Genomic DNA, 18,933 nt, shown 5'->3' with positions numbered 1-18,933 from the left:
CCCAGGACCTCCCGAGTAGCTGGGCACATATGAACCTAAGGCTGCTGGACAGCGCCTCCCCAGGGGGAAGCCCCTCTGCTGTGTCGTGGGCAGTAGGCTTGGGTTCATTCTGCAATGCCTTTTGTGCTTCCCTCAGATCGAAGACATCATTGTGCAGACTCCAGAAGGCCGCGAGACGCGCTCTGCCAAGGAAGCACTGCTGCTCTGGTGTCAGATGAAGACCGCAGGGTACGATCCAGCTAATGCTAGGAGCTAATCACTGTCCCCCTCCCAGCATTGACAGAAGCAGACCAGCCGCACGAGTCTGGCTTACAGGATCCAGCGTTTTCCAGTCCAGTGTTCCTACAATCTAACGGGCACACAAATCCCATTGGCTCCAGTGGTGGGGAGGGGAGGGGGGTGAGCTATACATGTCTCAAATAGTCTATGGCCCTCTGGCTCGCTAGGCGCGTCTAGCCTTCCAAGAAGTTTCTGGCAGTGTTCCTAGCCTTCCAAGAAGTACATGGTGTCCGTGTCTAGTGCTGAAAAACGTGGTAAGGCAGGGTTCTCCCAAATGGCCTCCTCTGGGATTCAAGCTCCCGGCTCCCTTTTGCTTTTGGTAGGTTCTTCTGCATTCCCATGCACATATCTAAGACAGCGCCCTGGCCCCTGCCTCCCACAGCCGGTGCGTCCATATAGCACAGGGGGGCAGGCCAAAAACCCATCTAGACCTGCCTTTCTAGGAGCCACGCCCAGCGCAGTGCTTGGGCTGGAGGATGACGCCGTATTTCCTCTTTGTTGTGCAGCTATCCCCACGTTAACGTGACCAACTTCACCTCCAGCTGGAAGGATGGCCTGGCCTTCAATGCCCTGATCCACAAGCACAGGTAAGAGCCCCGTCACCACCCTAGCTAGCCGCTCTCCCCTCACCAACCCCTTGCCCCATCATTAGGGTGGGCTCCGGGGCTAGGATGGCCCAATGGTTTGTGCACTGCATTGGGAATTGAGAGACCTGGATTCAGTTCTCTGCTTTGCCCCTGATTTGCTGAGTGACCTCGAGCAAGTCACTTAGGTGCTGTGCCTCAGTTTCCCTTCTGTCCACTGGGATAATAGCCCTGCCCTGCTGCCAAGGAGACACGTGTTAGGGACTGTAAGGCACCAGGATACTGCAGTGCTGGGGGCTGGAGAAGGACCCAGAGAGCAGCTAGGCTGTCAGCTTGGAAAGTGCCTTGTCACACGTCGTTTCGTTCTGCTGGCCTAGTGCAGATCTTAAAGTTTCTCTGCATTCTCAGGCCCGACTTGATCGACTTTAAGAACCTGGAGCATTCGAACGCCCAGCACAACTTGGAACATGCATTCAGCGTGGCAGAGCAGCAGCTGGGCATCACCCAGCTCCTCGACCCGGAAGGTAAGGGCCCCCTGGCTCACATGTACTCCACCCCCCCCCCAGAGGTTACTGCAGTGCATTCGGCTCTGTCTCACCCTGCCCTCGCACAGGGTCAGAGCTGCATGGCACAACTTAGCACAAAATATTAAAGGACACCTTAAAAATGAAACAATGCCTTCGTTGTGTGTGCAAAGTGCACCCTCTCCCATCTGCAAGTTCCTATGATGTTAGGGAGGAAGTGTTTCCTAGTGGGTAGAGCACTGGACTGGGTTTTTGGGTTCTATTCCTGGCTCTGGTGGGTGACCTGGACAAGTCATGGCCCTGCTGTGCCTCAGTTTCCCCATTTGTAAAAACAGGGGGATGATGCTACTGGATCATGGAAGGTGCTCTGGGTCTACACGTGCTAGACAAGAACCAGATGCCATTATTCGTTTGTAATCTTTATATGGGATGTTCTGCACAGGGCGCATGAGTGCTTCTTTTAAAAGCTGTAGCCTGCCAGTGCGCTGTAAGTTTCCCGCTTGACCTTTTAGGAACAAGCGTAAACCCAAGACGCAGTCAATGGGCTTCTCAGAAAGGATCACTTCTGGTGAAATCTTTTATCAGAACAGTGGCAGGAATTTCATGTTTCCCACGATCCCGGGTTGCAGGGAAAGGAGACCTCACAGCAGTGTTTTCAAGGGAGGTTTTGCTTTTGAAAATGGGCCCCTTTCAGACGCTGTGCCATGGAATGTTCTAAGGGTTGTTTTAACTCGCTCTGCGTCTGCCATCCCAGCGTGTAAATGGGATGCTCCGGCACACATGACTGAGGATGGTGGTTTAGCGTTAGGCCTTGGTATCGGGGCATCACAAGGCCGCTGCTCATGATTTCAAGCCAGCACTTTTGTCCCAGAATCCTTCACTGCTTTCTCGCCCTCTCTGCTGTGCAGATGTCTTCACGGAGAATCCCGATGAGAAATCCATCATCACCTATGTGGTGGCGTTTTACCACTACTTCTCCAAGATGAAGGTTCGGGTGGTGAAAGGGAAACGGGTTGCCAAGGTGAGTGCGGTGCCCTTGGCCCCTGACTCGGCACACTTGGGCCTTCTCCATGAGCTTCCATTTCTTCTTTTCAGGCTTCACTGAGCCAAAAGCCATTCTGCGAGTTCACAGGAAGCATATAAAATATGCACAAGTAATGGAAACCAAGCAGACCCTACCAAAACATAGCCCTGGAGAGCTGTATCACAGTACCCCCTCCGCAGGGATCTCCTGGGCCTGCTCTGATTTAGATCAGAGACACATCATGGTCTGTTCTTTGATGTAGACCTTAATTCAAAGGACCAGGTCCCCATCTGGTGTGAATTGGCTCCTTTAGAGTCAGTGGATGCATGCCAGCCGAAGGTCTAGCCCAAGACGTTGATACAAAGCAGTGTATGCCAAAGGGTGGGACACACAAGCTCTTGCATCTTCTAAGGATTGTACAAATTGGTACTTACAGGGCATGGACCAGCTGCCTCTTAATCTCCTTTTGGATAAGCCAGCAGAGGCTCCTCACGCTAGCGGGCAAAGGCAGAAAGGAAGTACATGGCAGGGCAGAGAATTTAGATAAATCCGGACTAGAAAGAAAGCGCAAATTCTTAACAGGAAGGGGAGTTAAGCAATGGAAAAACAGACCCAGGGACGGGACAGGGTACTGGGTTCTCCATCACTTGGCATCTGTAAATCCAGGCTGGATTGTCTCTCTGAAAGCCCCACTCTGGCTCAACCCTGAGTCCTGGGCTGTCCCAGGGAGCGAGGAAGGAGACTCTCTGGCCTAGTCTGCAGAATCTCGGCCTGGATGCCCTGAATGGGCCCTGCTGACCTTTAAGACCTATGAATCAGTGAAACCAGCAGAATCTGTAAAACCTCTTTAAGGTCCAGCCACTCTCCGCCAACAGTACTTTCCATCCCCTCGTCTCTGAGCCCCAAGGCCCCAACTCAGTCCCTTCTCCCAGCTTCAGAAACCGAGGGGTTAAGACAGGGCCTGGCCAGGAAACACCAATTCCCTTTCGTGAAAAATGTCCAGGTTTCGCTGTTTGTTTTTATTCTGCAGCAGCACAACAACTAGCCCCTTCTCGGGGCAAGGGCCACGAGAAAACGAAAGGGAGCAAAAGACAGCTGTAGCCCAACTAAGCATGGCCTGGTGGTCAGGGCTCTGGCCTTGGATGTTGGGGGGGGCAGCCCTAGCCCACCCCAGCATGGCCCAGTGGTCTAGAGTTGCCAACTTTCTACTTGCACAAAGCCGAACACTCTTGCCCCGCCCTGCCCTGCCCCCCTCCGAAGCCCCGCCCATGTTCTGCCCCTTTCCTGAGGTCTTGCCCCTGCTCATTCCACCCCCCATCCCTCGCTGTCTCCACTCTCACCAGGCTGGTTCGGGGGGCTGGACTGTGGGAGAGGGTGAGGGCTCTGGCTGGGGGTGCAGGCTCCTGAGTGGGTCCAGGGATGAGGGGTTTCGGGTGCAGGAGGGGGGGTCTGAGCTGGGGTTTGGAGTATGGGAGGGGGCTCTGGGCTAAGGCAGGGGATTGAGGTGTGTGAGGGGGTGTGAGGGCTCTGGCTGGGGGATGCGGGCTCTGGGGTGGGGCTGGGGAAGAGGGATTTGGGATACAGGAGGGTGCTCTGGGCAGGGACTGAGTGGTTCAGAGGGCAGGAAGAGGATTAGGGCTGGGGCAGGGGGTTGGGGTACGAGGGTGTGTGAGGGCTCCAGCTTGGGGTGCGGGTTCTGGTGTGAGGCTGGGGATGAGAGGTTTGGGGTGCAGGAGGGTGCTCTGAGCTGGGACTGAATGGTTCAGAGGGCAGGACGAGGATCAGGTCTGGGGCAGGGGGTTGGGGCACAGGGGTGTGGGGAGTGAGGGCTCCAGCTGCGGGATGCGGGCTTTGGGATGCGTCTGGGGATGAGGTGTTTGGGGTACAGGAGGGTGCTCTGGGCTGGGATTGAGGGGTTTGGAGGATGAGAGAGAGATCAGGGCTGGGACTGGGGCAGGAGATTGGGGCTGGGAGCAGGTCAGGGGTGCAGGCTCCGGGCAGCATTGACCTCAAACAGCTCCTGGAAGCGACGGCATGTTCCCTCTCCAACGTGGAGGCACAGCCAGGCAGCTCTACGCACTGCCCTGTCCGCAGGCGCCACCCCTGCAGCTCCCATTGGCTGCGATTCCCCCCTACATGTAGGAGCTGGAGTGGGGACATGCTGGCTGTTTACCGGGAGCTGTGGACAGTCAACGGCCCAGCCAGCAGTGCTGACCAGAGCCACCAGGCCTCCTTTTCGACCGCATGTTCCAATCGAAAACCGGACATCTGGTCATGCTACAGAGGTCAGGGCTCTGGCCTGGGATGTGGGAGGCCCAGCCCCAGCCCAGCACAGTCCTGTAGTTCCCTTGTGTACCCTCCCTGGGCACACGCACCCAGAGGGGGTCCCTGCCATGCAGGAGCACAGACACTGTCAGTGGCAGCAGCTGGCAGTGTTAATTGTTCTCCTCTGCTTGTCGAAGGTGATAGACCACTTGATGGAGATGAAGAGGATGACTGAGGAGTACGGATGGCTGGCTTCTGACCTGCTGACCTGGATCGAGCAAACTGTCACCGTTCTCAACAGCCGCAAGTTTGCCAACTCCCTGACGGGGGTGCAGCAGCAGCTGCAGTGTTTCAGCGCCTACCGCACCGTAGAAAAGCCCCCCAAGTAAGCAGCTCCTGGGTTAGGAAGCCAGCTCTGCTGTACCTGCCGTCACCACTCTCCTTAAGGCGCTTTTCATCCATCTCGCTCAATGAGCTGTACAAAGGAGGTAGCCTTAGCTCCATGGTCCAGGTGGGGAAACTGAGGCACAGAGTGGCCATGACTCACCCAAGGTTGCAGCACAGATTGGTGGCAGAGCTGGGAATCAAACCCAGCTCTACTTGACTCCCATGCCAGTGGCTTGCCCACTAGACCACACTGCCTCTCTTAATAATGATTCTTGACTGAAACAAAGTCCAAAGCAGTAGTTCTCAACCTTTATGGGCTTGGGATCCATTTGTAACTGTTTATGGCCTGTCATGACCCAGTAAATAGTCTGGGGTTGGAGGCTGTGGGGTGGTTTTGGTCAGATCCGGCCCCCCCAGAGGGTTGGGGTTTGGGTCCTGCCTGGCACTCACTCCATAGTGACGTCTCCTGCAGCTCCTGTGCTGTGGGGCCGGCTGGGCTTGGGTCTCTGCTCCAGGCGTTACAACCTCTTATCTATACCTGGCCCAGTTTGCATCCATCTTTCTTGAGCCTGGGTGACCAGAACTGCTCACACTATTCCAGAGGAGGCCCTACCAATGCCTTGCTCAGTGGTACGTTAGCCATGCCCCGTGGAAACACGGGTAAGTTCAGCCCATAATCACCCGGATGTTCTGCCTTCTGGCTTGCCCGGCCCTGAACCCTGAGCCGCCCGCTTGTTACTGACGCCAGATGCTGTGTGTGCCACGGGGATTGAGTTGCCACAGGCACAAGTTTGGAATGTGCTGTCCCTTGGCGATGGGGCTGGCTTGGTCCGTCCATTGTCCATAATCTCTCCCTTTCACCGCGCAGGTTCGAGGAGAAAGGGAAACTCGAGGTACTGCTCTTCACCATCCAGTCCCAGATGCGAGCTAACAACCAGAAAGTGTACACCCCTCACGAAGGGAGACTCGTGTCCGACATCAACCGGGTACCTGGAACTCCTGCTTCCCACCTGCATCGGGGGGGAGGCGGGGGACATGGTCACTTAAGGGATGGGGTGACTGCAGCTCGGGGTGACGTTCCCCAGCCAGCTTTGTTCTAGCAAATAGCAGCGGAGCGGCGGCAGCATAGGTTAGCCCAGGTGAGGTTACACCTTCACTGCTGTCTGCATCCGAGCAGGCTAGATCCAAGCTACATGTGAGCTCTGAGTGCAGTGTAGACAGGCCCTGAGACGCTGTCCAGAATGGGTGGGGGGCCTCCCCCCACGTTGGCCTCACCTGCTGCCCGAACTCTTTGGCTGTACTCCGCTTTGGATGCCTGTTTTGCAGCTGGCCCATTGACCCTAGCTGTCGCCATACACCCAAGGGGGGAAGGGCCAGCTGGTGTTGGGTGCAGCAGAGCACTTAGACCCCAGCTCAGGACGGGCACTGCGAGCTCACATGGAAGCCAGGGGGACTTAAACGCACGCTTAACATTAGGCATGTGCTTCCCTGGATTTCCTTAGGGCTCAGCGATCCTTTCCCATGTAAATACAGAGAGATCCAACATAGATTTCAGTGTGGCTACAAGGGAGGGAAGATCTCACCCCCCGGGGCCCACTGGCACTTTGCTGAAGCAGCAGGACCAGGGCCGGCTCCAGCTTTTTTGCCGCCCCAAGCAGCAAAGAGAAAAAATAAAAGCCGTGATCGGCGGCACTTCAGCGGCTGCTCTATCACGCTGCCTCATTCTTCGGCAGCAATTCAGAGGCCGGTCCTTCCCTCCGAGAGGGACCAGCCGCTGAATCACCACCAAAGACCCGGACGTGCCTCCCACTTCCATGGGCCCCCCAAGCACCAGCTTGCTGTGCTGGTGCCTGGAGCCGGCCCTGAGCAGGATGTCCATAGGGTCAAAGGCCATTGCGGGAGGCAGCCAGCAGGGGAGCAGAACGCTTTCTGGCTGGTGCTGCAATGGGCCATCTGTAGGGACCATTATTAGCCCTTTCTGGGCCTGCCAGCTGGTTTCGCATGCCTGGTGGAGCCTCACTCTTGCCTGTGGTACCTCTGAGCAGGCCTGGGAATGGCTGGAGAAGGCAGAGCACGAGCGGGAGGTGGCCCTGAGAAACGAGCTCATTCGGCAGGAGAAGCTGGAGCAGCTGGCCAGGCGCTTCGACCGCAAGGCGGCCATGCGGGAGACGTGGCTGAGTGAAAACCAGCGCCTGCTGGCCCAGGTACGGGGTGTGGGCTGCCAGTAGGGAGACAGAGCAGTAGAGTTGCCAACCCTCCCAGTTTCACCCGGAGTCTCCCAGAATCAGGCCTTATCTCCCAGAGGCTACTGCAGCCAAACTGGGAGATTTGGGGCACTAACAGTCCGGCAGCACAGTGGGACTAAGACAGGCTCCCTGCCTGCCATGGCCATGTGCCGCTCCCAGAAGCAGCCGGCACTGACCCTGCAGCCTAAGAGGGAGGGGGTCTCTGCACACTGCCCCCGCCCTGAGCACCGACTCCACAGCTCCCATTGGCCGGGAATTGCGGCCAATGGGAGCTGTGCAGGTGGTGCCTGCAGATAGGGGTGGCACACAGGGACCCCCGGCCCCTCCACCTAGGAGTTGCTGCCAGAGAGATGTGCCGGTCGTTTTCGGGAGCCGCTCAAGGTGAGTGCCCCTCCCCTCCCCTCCTCCAACACCCCAACCCCCTGCCCCAGCTCAGAGCCCGAACCGCTCACCCAAACTCCCTCCCAGAGCCTGACCCCGCACCCCCTCCTGCACCCAAACCCCAGGCTTAGTCTGGAGCCCCCTCCCACACCAAATTCCTGCACAGAGCCTGACCCCTCCTACACCCAAATTCCCTCTCAGAGCCCGCACCCCCTCCGACATCTAAACTCCCTCCCAAAGCCTGCACCCCCTCCTGAACCCCAACCCCCTGTCCCAGGCTCAACCTGGAGCCACCTCCTACACTCTGAACCCCTGAGCCCCAGCCCAGAGCCCACACCTCAACCCCCGCCCCAGCCTGGTGAAAGGGAGGGAGGGAGGGAGGGAGGGGGCTGCAGCAAGCGGGGCCGGAGCCTCAGAGAAGGGGCATGGATGGGGCCTTGAGGAAGGGGCAGGACAAGGGTGTTTGGGTTTGTGCCATGAGACAGTTGGCAACCCTACACAGCAGGCCAGACCTGTGGCTACTGTACCCTGAAGGCAGTGGGGATTTGCTGATTTGCAGCACCCTGCAGGGGGGTGGGGTGGGGCGGGGTGCCTTGTGACCCACAGCAACTGTGTGGCAGTGAGCGAAGAGCTCCGGAGGCCATCAGAACAGAGCTGCTCTTCGAAGCAGAGTGTCGCTTTACCCCACTTCTCCTCACGACCCTTCCTCCACCCTTTATCCTGTGAGCAGCACCCGGCTGCACTAAGGGCTGGCTGCAGCTGCTGCTGCTCGTGTCCATGTGTGTGTCCCAGCTAGGACTGATCCAGGGTCCTCCAAAGCGAACCGCCAGTATAGCTACAGTGTGAGCTAACGCTCTGTCACTGGGCTGAAACAGCTCATGTCCTCTGTGGATCCAGCCCAGGGATGGAACTGGCGCTAAAGCCAGGCAATTATTTTGCACAAAGCCCTTTTGGGAGAAAAATGGAGATTCGGCGAGGCAGAAATGTTTCGCCGCAGCATGACGGTTTTGCCAGATGATCAACGCATTTAAAAAAAAAAATCGAACAATTGAAACCTTTTGATTTTCTGGTTCTAAATGACCTTTGGTCTTCATATTTTCTTTATTTTTTATTTAAAAACAATAAAAAAAAGTTTAAAAATAGTCCAAATCAAAATGAAATGTTTAGAAAAATCATCATTTTTGGTGCAGCCTAAAACAGTTCCCTCCCCCCGGACGAGTTTTCAGAATTGCCGGCAAAACGAGAAGTCCGTTGTCTGCCCAGCTGTGCAGGTGACACATCCTCCCTGGTGGGTTCCACCCAGACCCCGCTCCCCCTTGCCGCACAGCCCCCTTGCTCTCTGCACTGCACACGGATACGTAAGGGCAAGGATGGGGCATGGTGGTGCGTCTGGTGCCTTTTCGTGCTCCTGCTGGATAGAGGTGCAGGCACCTGGGCTCCCGACCGGTGGGGTTTGGAGACTCCGTTCCCGTTAATGGCGTTGGGAAGCCCTCGCCCTGCTCTCTGTGGCATGGCTGCAGGGGGGGCTGCATCTGACCAGGGCTGCCTCTGGACAGGATAATTTCGGCTATGACCTGCCGGCGGTGGAGGCTGCCAAGAAGAAGCACGAGGCCATTGAGACGGACACGGCGGCCTACAAGGAGCGGGTGCAGGCCATCGAGGAGGTGGCCCGGGAGCTGGAGGCGGAGAACTACCATGACATCAAGCGCATCAAGGCCCGGAAGGACAACATCCTGCGGCTGTGGGACTACCTGCTGGAGCTGCTCCACGCTCGGCGCCAGCGGCTCGAGATGAATCTGACGCTGCAGCAGCTCTTCCAGGACATGCTTCAAGGCATCAACTGGATGGACGAGATGAAGGTGAGGCTGGAAGGGCTGAGCAACGCCAAGGGCAGGAGTGGAGCCTGCTACCCGTGGGGCCCGTGGCCTAAATTCCCTGTTAGCTGCGCAGCCATGCAGCAGGCTATCAAGGGCCACGCAGGTGGGGAGAGGTGCCCCTCCTCCAGCCCAGGCCTGCCCTGCCAGAGCTGCTGCTGCCAGGGAGAGGTGCCTCTCACCCGGCCCCAAGCTGCTGCAGCTAGAGAGGGCTGTGGGGGAGTCCCCTCTCCCCACTGCAGCCCTGGGGCAGTCTGCACCCCAAACCCTTCATCCCCAGCCTAACCCCAGAGCCCGCACCTCCAGCCAGAGCCCTCACCCCCTCCTGCACCCCAAACCCCTCATCCCCGGTCCCACCTCAGAGTCCACGCCCCCAGCCAGAGCCCTTGCCCCCCCGCATCCCAACCCTCTGCCCCAGCCCTGAGCCACCTCCCACACTCTGAACCTTTCGGCCCCACCCCCACCACACATCACTTCCATATTGGTGCACAGAACAAAATTCATTCTGCATATGGATGTAAAAAATTAGAAGGAACACTGCCCGTGGCCCTCTCTGGGGCCTGCTGCCCACAGACATATGTGCTGACTCCATGGGTGCTCCAAAAAACATAGTAGGTGCTCAGCACCCACCAGCCACAGCTGTTCGGCGGGGCCCCAGCGACCAGCTGTTGGGTGGCACCATGCCAGTCAGTTGTTTGGTGGCTCAGGGAGGGACTTGGGGGAGGGTGGAAAGCAGCAAGTGGCAGGTGGGCGGGAGCCTCGGGCAAGGGGCAGAATGGGGGCAGAGCGAGGGCAGGGCCTCAGGGGAAAGGGCAGAATGGGGGCGGGACCTCAGGGTAGAGCAGGCCCTACCCCAGGGAAAAATAAAAGTCAGGGCCTATGCCCACGTGGCAGGCTTCTATCATGCATCTTTTAGTCCCCAGCTGTTAGCCCCCAATATCATTGTCCCTCTGCCAAGTGGCAGCAGCTGTGGGGGCCAGGCAGGTTGGCTTCCTCATGGAGGAGAAATCACTGATGTGGGATCTGGGAGTTTTTAGTGCCCGTTGCTTATTTACCCTGTCTGTACACCCGTCCTGGAGCAGAGGCAGGGCTGCCAACTGTCTAATCCAGGGGTGGGCAAACTACGGCCCGGGGGCCACATCCAGCCCTGCAGACGTTTTAATCTGGCCCTCGAGCTCCCGCCGGGAAGCAGCGTCCAGGGTGTCATGGACTCACAGGCCATGTCCACTCTTGGCCCCGTGCGGTCTGTGGGGGGAACCCCCTTCAGCATGACAGCTCTTCTTGGGGGTCCACTCTCCCTCAGGGTTAGGCCCCTGCACCTCCTGGAGCTGCACCTTGCTGAGCCTTAGCATACCTGTCTATCTCTGTCGGCCCCCTCAGGGAGTCCACTCGCTCTAGACCCCCTGGGCCTCTTCACCCCCGAAGGGAATAATGCAACCCTGTTCTCTAGGCCAGAGTGACAGTCAGACAGTGTAAAACTGAGTGTTTGAGGGTTTATTGAGCGTTTGAACACAGCACAGGAAACTCTCAGGGCCTTCAGGCCTGGCCTCCCTCAGCACAGCATGTCTAAGTCTCCCCTGCATCCAGGTGGTCTCTGCCTGCTCCCACCACCAGCCCAGAGCTACCCTGCTTCCCAGCTGGGCATCTGATATCTCCTCCCCCAAACCCCACCTCTGTCCATTGTCTTCTCTCCAGGTGTGACAATGTGGTTCTGGCGGGACCCAACTGAGAGTGCCAATTCAGAATTAATTGCTCAAACAGGGCAGTTACAGCCCTAGGCTGGGGTTTTTCCACCTCTAAGGCAAACCAAACCAGCCAGACAAAAATGACTTCGGTTTCACCCCACTGGCCAACCACAAGTTACACAAGCAATTTCCTTAGACACTCCAGTCTCCCAGTATCACCACCAGTCCCACCTGTCCTGGGGAAGAATGGTTATGAAAACCAACACCCCAATAAAAGAAAACGGTTCTCTCGATCAAGAATCAAGCCCCAGACATAGGTCAATATACACATTAGATCATACCCACAAATCACACTGTTGCCAGTCCTTTAGAATCTAAAATGTAAAGGTTTATTCATAAAGGAAAAAGGTAGAGAGGAGAGCTAGAATTGGTTAAATGGAATTAATTACATACAGTAATGGCAAAGTTCTTAGTTCAGGCTTGTAGCAGTGATGGAGTAAACTGCAGCTTCAAATCAAGTCTCTGGAACATCCCCCGCTGAGATGGGTCATCAGTCCTTTGTGTAGAGCTTCAGTTTGTAGCAAAGTCCCTCCAGAGGTAAGAAGCAGGATTGAAGACAAGATGGAGATGAGGCATCAGCCTTATATAGGCTCTTCCAGGTGTAAGAACACTTCTTTGTTCTTACTGTAGAAAATTATAGCAAAATGGAGTCTGCAGTCACATGGGCAAGTCCCTGCACACCCTGCTGAGTTACAAGGTGTATCTGCCTCCTCTCCATGGGTCAGTTGTGTAGCTGATGGTCCTTAATGGGCCATCAAGCAGGTTAGGCAAAGCTAACACCAACTCGTCTGGGATTTTTCCCAGAACTACAGCACAGATTTGAAATACAGATAGTATACAGCCAATACTCATAACTTTAACTACAAAATGATACAGACATACAGACAGCATAATCATAACCAGCAACCCATAACCTGGTCTTAGACACCTTATATGACCCCCTTTACATGAGATTTGGTGCCACTACAGGACCTTGGTTGCAAACCATGTTCTGTATGGTCCCAGTTTATATCAATAATGTCACACCCCCAATGCAAAATTGATGCAGGGAGGGATGACACAAACATCACTGACTGCATCCCGGGAGCTCCCCATCCTTGGGTCTGTTTCACTACAGCTAGTGTTGGGCTAGAGGCCATACCAGTGTATAACAGAAATGGTTTATTAAAGTCATGTGTAATAACATGATAGAATCTCTTTACAAACTTAAGGTATAACTTGGTTAGCTTTTGCAGCATAGTTCCTCTATGTTTCATGTGATTTTGCCAAGAGCTGAAGAACATAGCTTCTTTATCCATACATGCTCTGGCAAATGTTTGGAACCCAATTAACATTAAACCAATGTAGATATTAATGTTGTTCATAGTCCAGGAATTCTGGCATTTTGCCATGAAAGCCATAGGGTAATGTGCCTCAGTTTCCCCTTTTCTACTGCACATCAGGTCTGGAATGTCTTTTCCCCTGTGAAAAGTTTAAATACTGTTTCCAGGGATTAGCTGTGAAACATTAGTATAGCAAGGCCTTTTAACATAAAGTGTGTTTTCATGTATTGCTTTCAACATGTTCAAGGGACTTTTCAAAAGATTGGGCACATTGTACATTCTTACAGTTCTTGGTAATAGCAACAGATTAGTTACAAAAATCACCATTAGCAATAACAAATTCATTGCAAGTGTCCATTTACCAGCATGTTTGTCATGCCACTCCCTTGGATTAATACCACTGGAGTTTGGGCATTTTAGGGTTAACCTGTGGCTTCCCTTTGCAAAATTCAGTTTTCTCTTTTCTTCCTTTTCTGCAGGATTAAACCCTGATTCCTCTTTCTTAACCAAATTCACTGGCTGATGGGGTGGGCTCTCTGTGCTAACAGCTATTAGCAAGTCTTTCTTCTCCCAGCCAGCCAGGTAACTTGCATTAACACAAACACCAGCTTTTAACTTCTCTTAGCTGCTACCAATTCCAATGTTGGACTCTGTCTTACAGAGATACCACACAAATCCAAAGGGTTTGAGGGTGAGAGTTTGTTTGCTCTTCCCTGCATCGCCAATTGTTCAGACATAAAACCGTTTAGCTCTGAAACACCAGCAACCAAATCTGTCCTTAGATCCTGAAGCACAGACTGCTCACTTACAGAATTAGCATGGAGACATTCCTATCCCAACACCATTGTCTTCCCAACAAGCTGGCCACACACAGCCACATGGTTATAGGGCTGCTCAACTTTCTTTACAGCTTCTGCTCCATCTGAGACCTTTTTAAGCTACCCACACTGGATCTTTTAAAAGGAAAGTCAGTGGATCCATTCACAACAGAAAATTTCTGGCTGTTAGGAACTGAAACTTTCTTGATTAAATCACTGTCACATCCTTCAGTTGTAGTAAACTGCTTGCACAGGTTACCACGAGGGTTCCTTTCCCTATGAGCTTTTCTAAGCAGCAATTCACCCCTCTCAGAACTTCTGCCCTTACCCCTTTTACCTAGGGCTTGCTCTAAAGGAACACTTTCCTGAGCAACCCCAGACTCTTTCTGGGTCTCACTTACATTCAGAATTGCCTTCTGGCCCATGAGGCAGATTTCTACACAATTCCCTTCCAAGCAAACCTATAGACTTTCTAGATAACAGGTTAGAAGCATTCTTCTTCCCTTGGCCATGAACAATTCAGGAATCTTTTTCTTCTTACTACAAGTCGTTAAACTATCAGTAGGTAACACAATTAAATCACCTTCATGCTCTTCTTGTGCCCTGGCTAGGGTATTACCCTGATCAGACAAAGTTGCTACACCCTTTTCCAGCCACACATTAGCAACTGGCAAACTACAAGCACCAGAATTGTCTGGTCTCTGGGATTTTGCTATGACACTAACTGGATGCACCCTAGTTACAGTACCATTCTCCCAAGCAGACACAAACTTAGGGCCATTCCCTTCCTGGGCTTTAGTTGAATCCAGAACCAACTTTGGGACAACTACACTATTCTCAACCATCACAGGCTGAAAGGCACCTTCTGTCTGCTCCACAGACAAAGAAAAGCCGGAGACACATTCTCCTTGACTAGACACACAGCTCGGGATTTCATTTCCCTTGTTCCAGCACACAGGGCTGTTCACAGACAACTGCTTGGAGACCGAGGTAGCTTCTTTCATAGGCAAGTCAATACCCCTGACAGACACAGGCACATTTCCTTCACTGTTACGTTTCTCCACACAGGAAACAGGTAAGGGATAGGGACACTCTTCCACTATCCTTGTTTTCCCAAACTGCTGACTAGACAAAGCCATCAGCTCACAAGGCTGGCTAGGCTCATTCAGACTTTCCCTACCAGGCACATTGCCACTCCCAACAGATAAACTGCTGCTTTTTTCACTACACTGAGCTACTTTCAGCAAATCAGTTACCTATTTCAGGTTCACTTTTACAAGCTGTACTAGCCACCAATCCATCACCCATTATCCTTCCTCAGTTAGGGCTTTCACCTGACCATTTACTTTAATTTGCTCCTGAGAAACATTTTCCTGACCAATTAGTTCTTTCTGCTCTTGATTTAACTCCAGATTCACTTCTGAGACATCAGACAGACATTCAGAAACTCCATTTACAGACACACTGCTTTTTTGCACAGACAAACAGCTATTACCCACCAGGTTAGAATCCCCCTCTCCCCGGCCATAGCAAAACTGATTAAACACAGAAGACAGCCCAGAGTAATACCACATATCAACATAGTTATAAACTGGACTTTCAAGAGGATAGTTTCTGCTGTTCTTCCCTTGCTTTTTTGACTTGGAGTCGGAGTCTGGCAGTTTCTTGTTGCATCTTGTGAGTCTCTTGGTGCCTCTGTCCAGCTTTCTCCTCAGCAGCCAGTAATTTGAGACGCCCCTGAGCTTTTTCTTCTCTCTCCCCTCAGCCCCCTTCTTTCGTTCAGCAGCTTCTCTTGCTAATTCAGCTATTTTTTGCCTTTCCAGCAATCGAAGATCTGCTAGTTTCTGTTCATGCTTCAGTTGCAGTTTATTTGCTGCCTTTTTCATTCAAATTGCTTCTGCAGTTTCTGTAGTATCAGGTAAGGGCTGTGCGCCTGCCTCCTGATCACTGGCCATAAACAGATCTCTTAGTTCTTGATTTTGTAGTTTTCTTTCTAAAGCTTATTCCCTTTTCTGAACACAAATCTTCCAGGGCTTTTTTGTCAAGACTCTCATATGCTCTTTGCTCATCCATTGCAACTGCTCTTTAACCAACCAAACTTTCAATACCAAAATTCAAATTTGGATAGCGTGGGGTTCTGACCCAAAGCTTAATTGACCTGGTTCTGTGGATCCTAGCACGACTATGCCACTGTGACAATGCGGTTCTGGCGGGACCCAACTGAGAGTGCCAATTCAGGATTAATTGCTCAAACAGGACAGTTACAGCCCTAGGCTGGGGGTTTTCCACCTCTAAGGCAAACCAAACCAGCCAGACAAAAATGACTTTGGTTTCACCCCACTGGCCAACCACAAGTCACACAAGCAATTTCCTTAGACACTCCAGTCTCCCAGTATCACCACCAGTGCCACTCGTCCTGGGGAAGAATGGTTATGAAAACCAACACCCCAATAAAAGAAAACGGTTCTCTCGATCCCAAAGAATCAAGCCCCAGACCCAGGTCAATATACACATCAGATCTTACCCACAAATCACACTGTTGCCAGTCCTTTAGAATCTAAAATCTAAAGGTTTATTCATAAAGGGAAAAAGGTAGAGAGGAGAGCCAGAATTGGTTAAATGGAATTAATTACATGCAGTAATGGCAAAATCCTTAGTTCAGGCTTGTAGCAGTGATGGAGTAAACTACAGGTTCCAATCAAGTCTCTGGAGTACATCCCCCGCTGGGATGGGTCATTCAGTCCTTTGTGTAGAGCTTCAGTTTGTAGCAAAGTCCCTCCAGAGGTAAGAAGCAGGATTGAAGACCAGATGGAGATGAGGCATCAGCCTTATATAGGCTCTTCCAGGTGTAAGAACTTCTTTGTTCTTACTGTGGAAAATTACAGCAAAATGGAGTCTGCAGTCACATGGGCAAGTCCCTGCACACCCTGCTGAGTTACAAGGCATATCTGCCTCCTCTCCATGGGTCAGTTGTGTAGCTGATGGTCCTTAATGGGCCATCAAGCAGCTAGGCAGAGCTAACACCAACTCGTCTGGGATTTTTTCCCAGAACTGCAGCACAAATTTGAAATACAGACCGTATACAGCCAATACTCATAACTTTAACTACAAAATGATACAGACATACAGACAGCATAATCATAACCAGCAACCCATAACCTGGTCTTAGACACCTTATATGACCCCCTTTACATAAGATTTGGTGCCACTACAGGACCGTGGTTGCAAACCATGTTCTATGTGGTCCCAGTTTATATCAATAACGTCACACCAGGTAAACAGGGTCACCTGAGTCTCCTCTCCTCTCTTCTGTCCTCTGTCCCCCTCTGGCTGGAACCGGCTGGTTAGGTCACCAGGGTCCTCTCTTTACAGCCCATTGTCCTCCCACTGACCAGAACCGGCTGCAACTCCTGAGCTGGGCCTCCGGGTCACCAAGTCGCCAGGTCACCAGTCGGTGGGGTGTCCATTCTCCAGGCCATTGGCTGGGGTCCCAAGTCCCCTCGCTGGTCCTTTGTAACAACTCCTCCCTCTCCCACTTGTTAAACCAGTAACACCCAGGGAAACTGAGTTCCAGCCCCTCTGCATGCAAACCATTGGAAAACTAAGGAAAAAACAATAAAATCCCCCACTTCATCACACAGGGCTTGCCCCACTTTGGCGCTCCAGCTGAGGAGTGGGTTCAGGGTCTTGCCCGACTCCATATGGCTCCCAGAAGCAGCGGCATGTCCCCCATCCTGCTCCTATATGTAAAGGCAGCCAGAGGGCTCAGTACGCTATCCCCACCCCAAGCGCTGCCCCCGCAGCTCCCATTGGCTGGGAACCGCAGCCAGTGGGAGCTGCAGGGGCGGTGCCTGTGGACAGGGCAGCACGCAGAGCTGCCTGGCTGTACCTCTGCTTAGGAGTCAGAGGCAGGACATGCTGCTGTTTCTGGGAGCTGTTTGAGGTAAGCATTGCCTGGAACCTGCCCCCCTGACTCCCTCCCATGCCTGAACCCCTCAGTCCCAACCTGAAGCACCCTCCTGCACCCCTAATCCCTCATCCCCATCCCAGAGCCTGCACCCCCAGCCGGTGCCCTCCCACCCTCCACCCCCCAATTTTGTGAGCATTCATGGCCCGCCATACAATTTCCATATCTAGATGTGGTTCTCTGGCCAAAAAGTTTGCCCACACCTGGTCTAATTGCACAAACCCATACACCCTTGCCCCGCTCCCTTCCCCAACGCCCCCCCTGCCCAGCCCCTTCTCTGAGGCCCCGCCCCCTCCCTCTGTCACTTGCTCTCCCCTACCCTCACTCACTTTCACTGGGTTGGGGCAGGGGGTTGGGTTATGGGAGGGGGTGAGGGCTCTGGGCTAGAGGGTGGGGCCAAGGGGTTCAGTGTGTGGGAGGGAGCTCTGGGCTGAGTGTGGGGGAGCAGGTTGGGGTGTGGGAGGGGTTCGTAGTTTGGGCTCCTGGAGGGAGTTTGAGTATGGGATGGGGCTCAGGACTGGGCCAGGGAGTTGGAGAAGGGATGAAGGGGGAGGGCTCTGGGAGGGAGTTTGGGTATGGGAGGGGACTCAGGGCAGGGGCAGGGGGTTGGGGTACAGGAGAGGGTGCGGGGTCCGGAGGGGAGCTTCGGTGCAGGAGGGGGCTGGGGCTGGGGATTGGGATGCAGGAGGGTGTGCAGGGTGCAGGCTCCGGGAGGGATTTTGGGTGCAGGAAAGAGGCTTAGGGCTGGGACAGCAGTTTCGGGTGTGGGAGGGGATGTGGGGTGCTGGCTCCAGGAGGCATGTGGGAGGGGGATGGGGCAGGGTTAGGGGATTGTGGTGCAGGAGGGACTGCAGAGTGTGCGCTCTGGGAGGGAGTTCGGGTGTGGGATGGGGCTCAGGGCTGTGGTAGGGGCTGGGGGTGCAGGAGGGGGTGCAGGATGTAGCCTCTGGGACGGAGTTTGGGGTGCGGGAGGGGATGTGGTCTGCCAGCTCTGGAAGGGAGTTTGGGTGCAGGAGGGGGTTGGGGCATGGGGCTCAGGGTGCAGGCTCCAGACGGGCAGTGCTTACCTCAGGTGGCTCCTGGAAGCAGCAGCATTTGCAGCAGCAGCTCCTAGGCTCAGGAGGCTGACGGCTCTGGACACTGCCCATTTTCAGGCACCACTCCTGCAGCTCCTATTGGCCGTGGTTCCCCGTTCTCGGCCAATGGGAGCTACAGAGTTGGCACTTGGGGCAGGGACAGTGAGCAGAGACACCCCTTGCTGCACCTCTGCCTAGGAGCTGCTCCAGACACGAGCCTGCCTTAGCCCCGCTGCGGCACCGGACTTTTAGCGGCCTAAAAGCTCCCAGTTTGGCTTCAGTGGCCACCAGGAGATCGAGCCCGAGTCCAGGAGACTCCTGGACAAACCGAGAGGATTGTCCATGAAGACCAGCCCTCCACCATCTGGGGGATCAGCCCACACACCCCATGCCTGATTCCCAGGGAGCAGCCCTTGCCCCGAGAACTGCCTCTGGGTACCA

The 18,933-nt window shown here is 54.1% G+C and overlaps 1 protein-coding gene across 1 annotated transcript in view; it reads left to right on the top strand.

Annotated features, from left to right (window-relative positions):
• Positions 1-18,933, top strand: part of SPTB (spectrin beta, erythrocytic) — a 125,339-nt gene that overhangs the window by 39,544 nt on the left and 66,862 nt on the right. The window contains 8 exon segments of the mRNA XM_050956656.1: positions 137-228; positions 786-866; positions 1,272-1,387; positions 2,296-2,408; positions 4,874-5,061; positions 5,932-6,049; positions 7,109-7,267; positions 9,247-9,549. Of these exon segments, the coding sequence (XP_050812613.1) occupies positions 137-228; positions 786-866; positions 1,272-1,387; positions 2,296-2,408; positions 4,874-5,061; positions 5,932-6,049; positions 7,109-7,267; positions 9,247-9,549 (1,170 nt within the window).

This window comes from Gopherus flavomarginatus, chromosome 5 (genome assembly GCF_025201925.1).
Source record: "Gopherus flavomarginatus isolate rGopFla2 chromosome 5, rGopFla2.mat.asm, whole genome shotgun sequence".
Taxonomy (NCBI): Eukaryota; Metazoa; Chordata; order Testudines; family Testudinidae; genus Gopherus; species Gopherus flavomarginatus.
The sequence above is the reverse complement of the archived record's forward strand: the minus strand, read 5'-3'. Positions and strand labels throughout refer to the sequence as shown.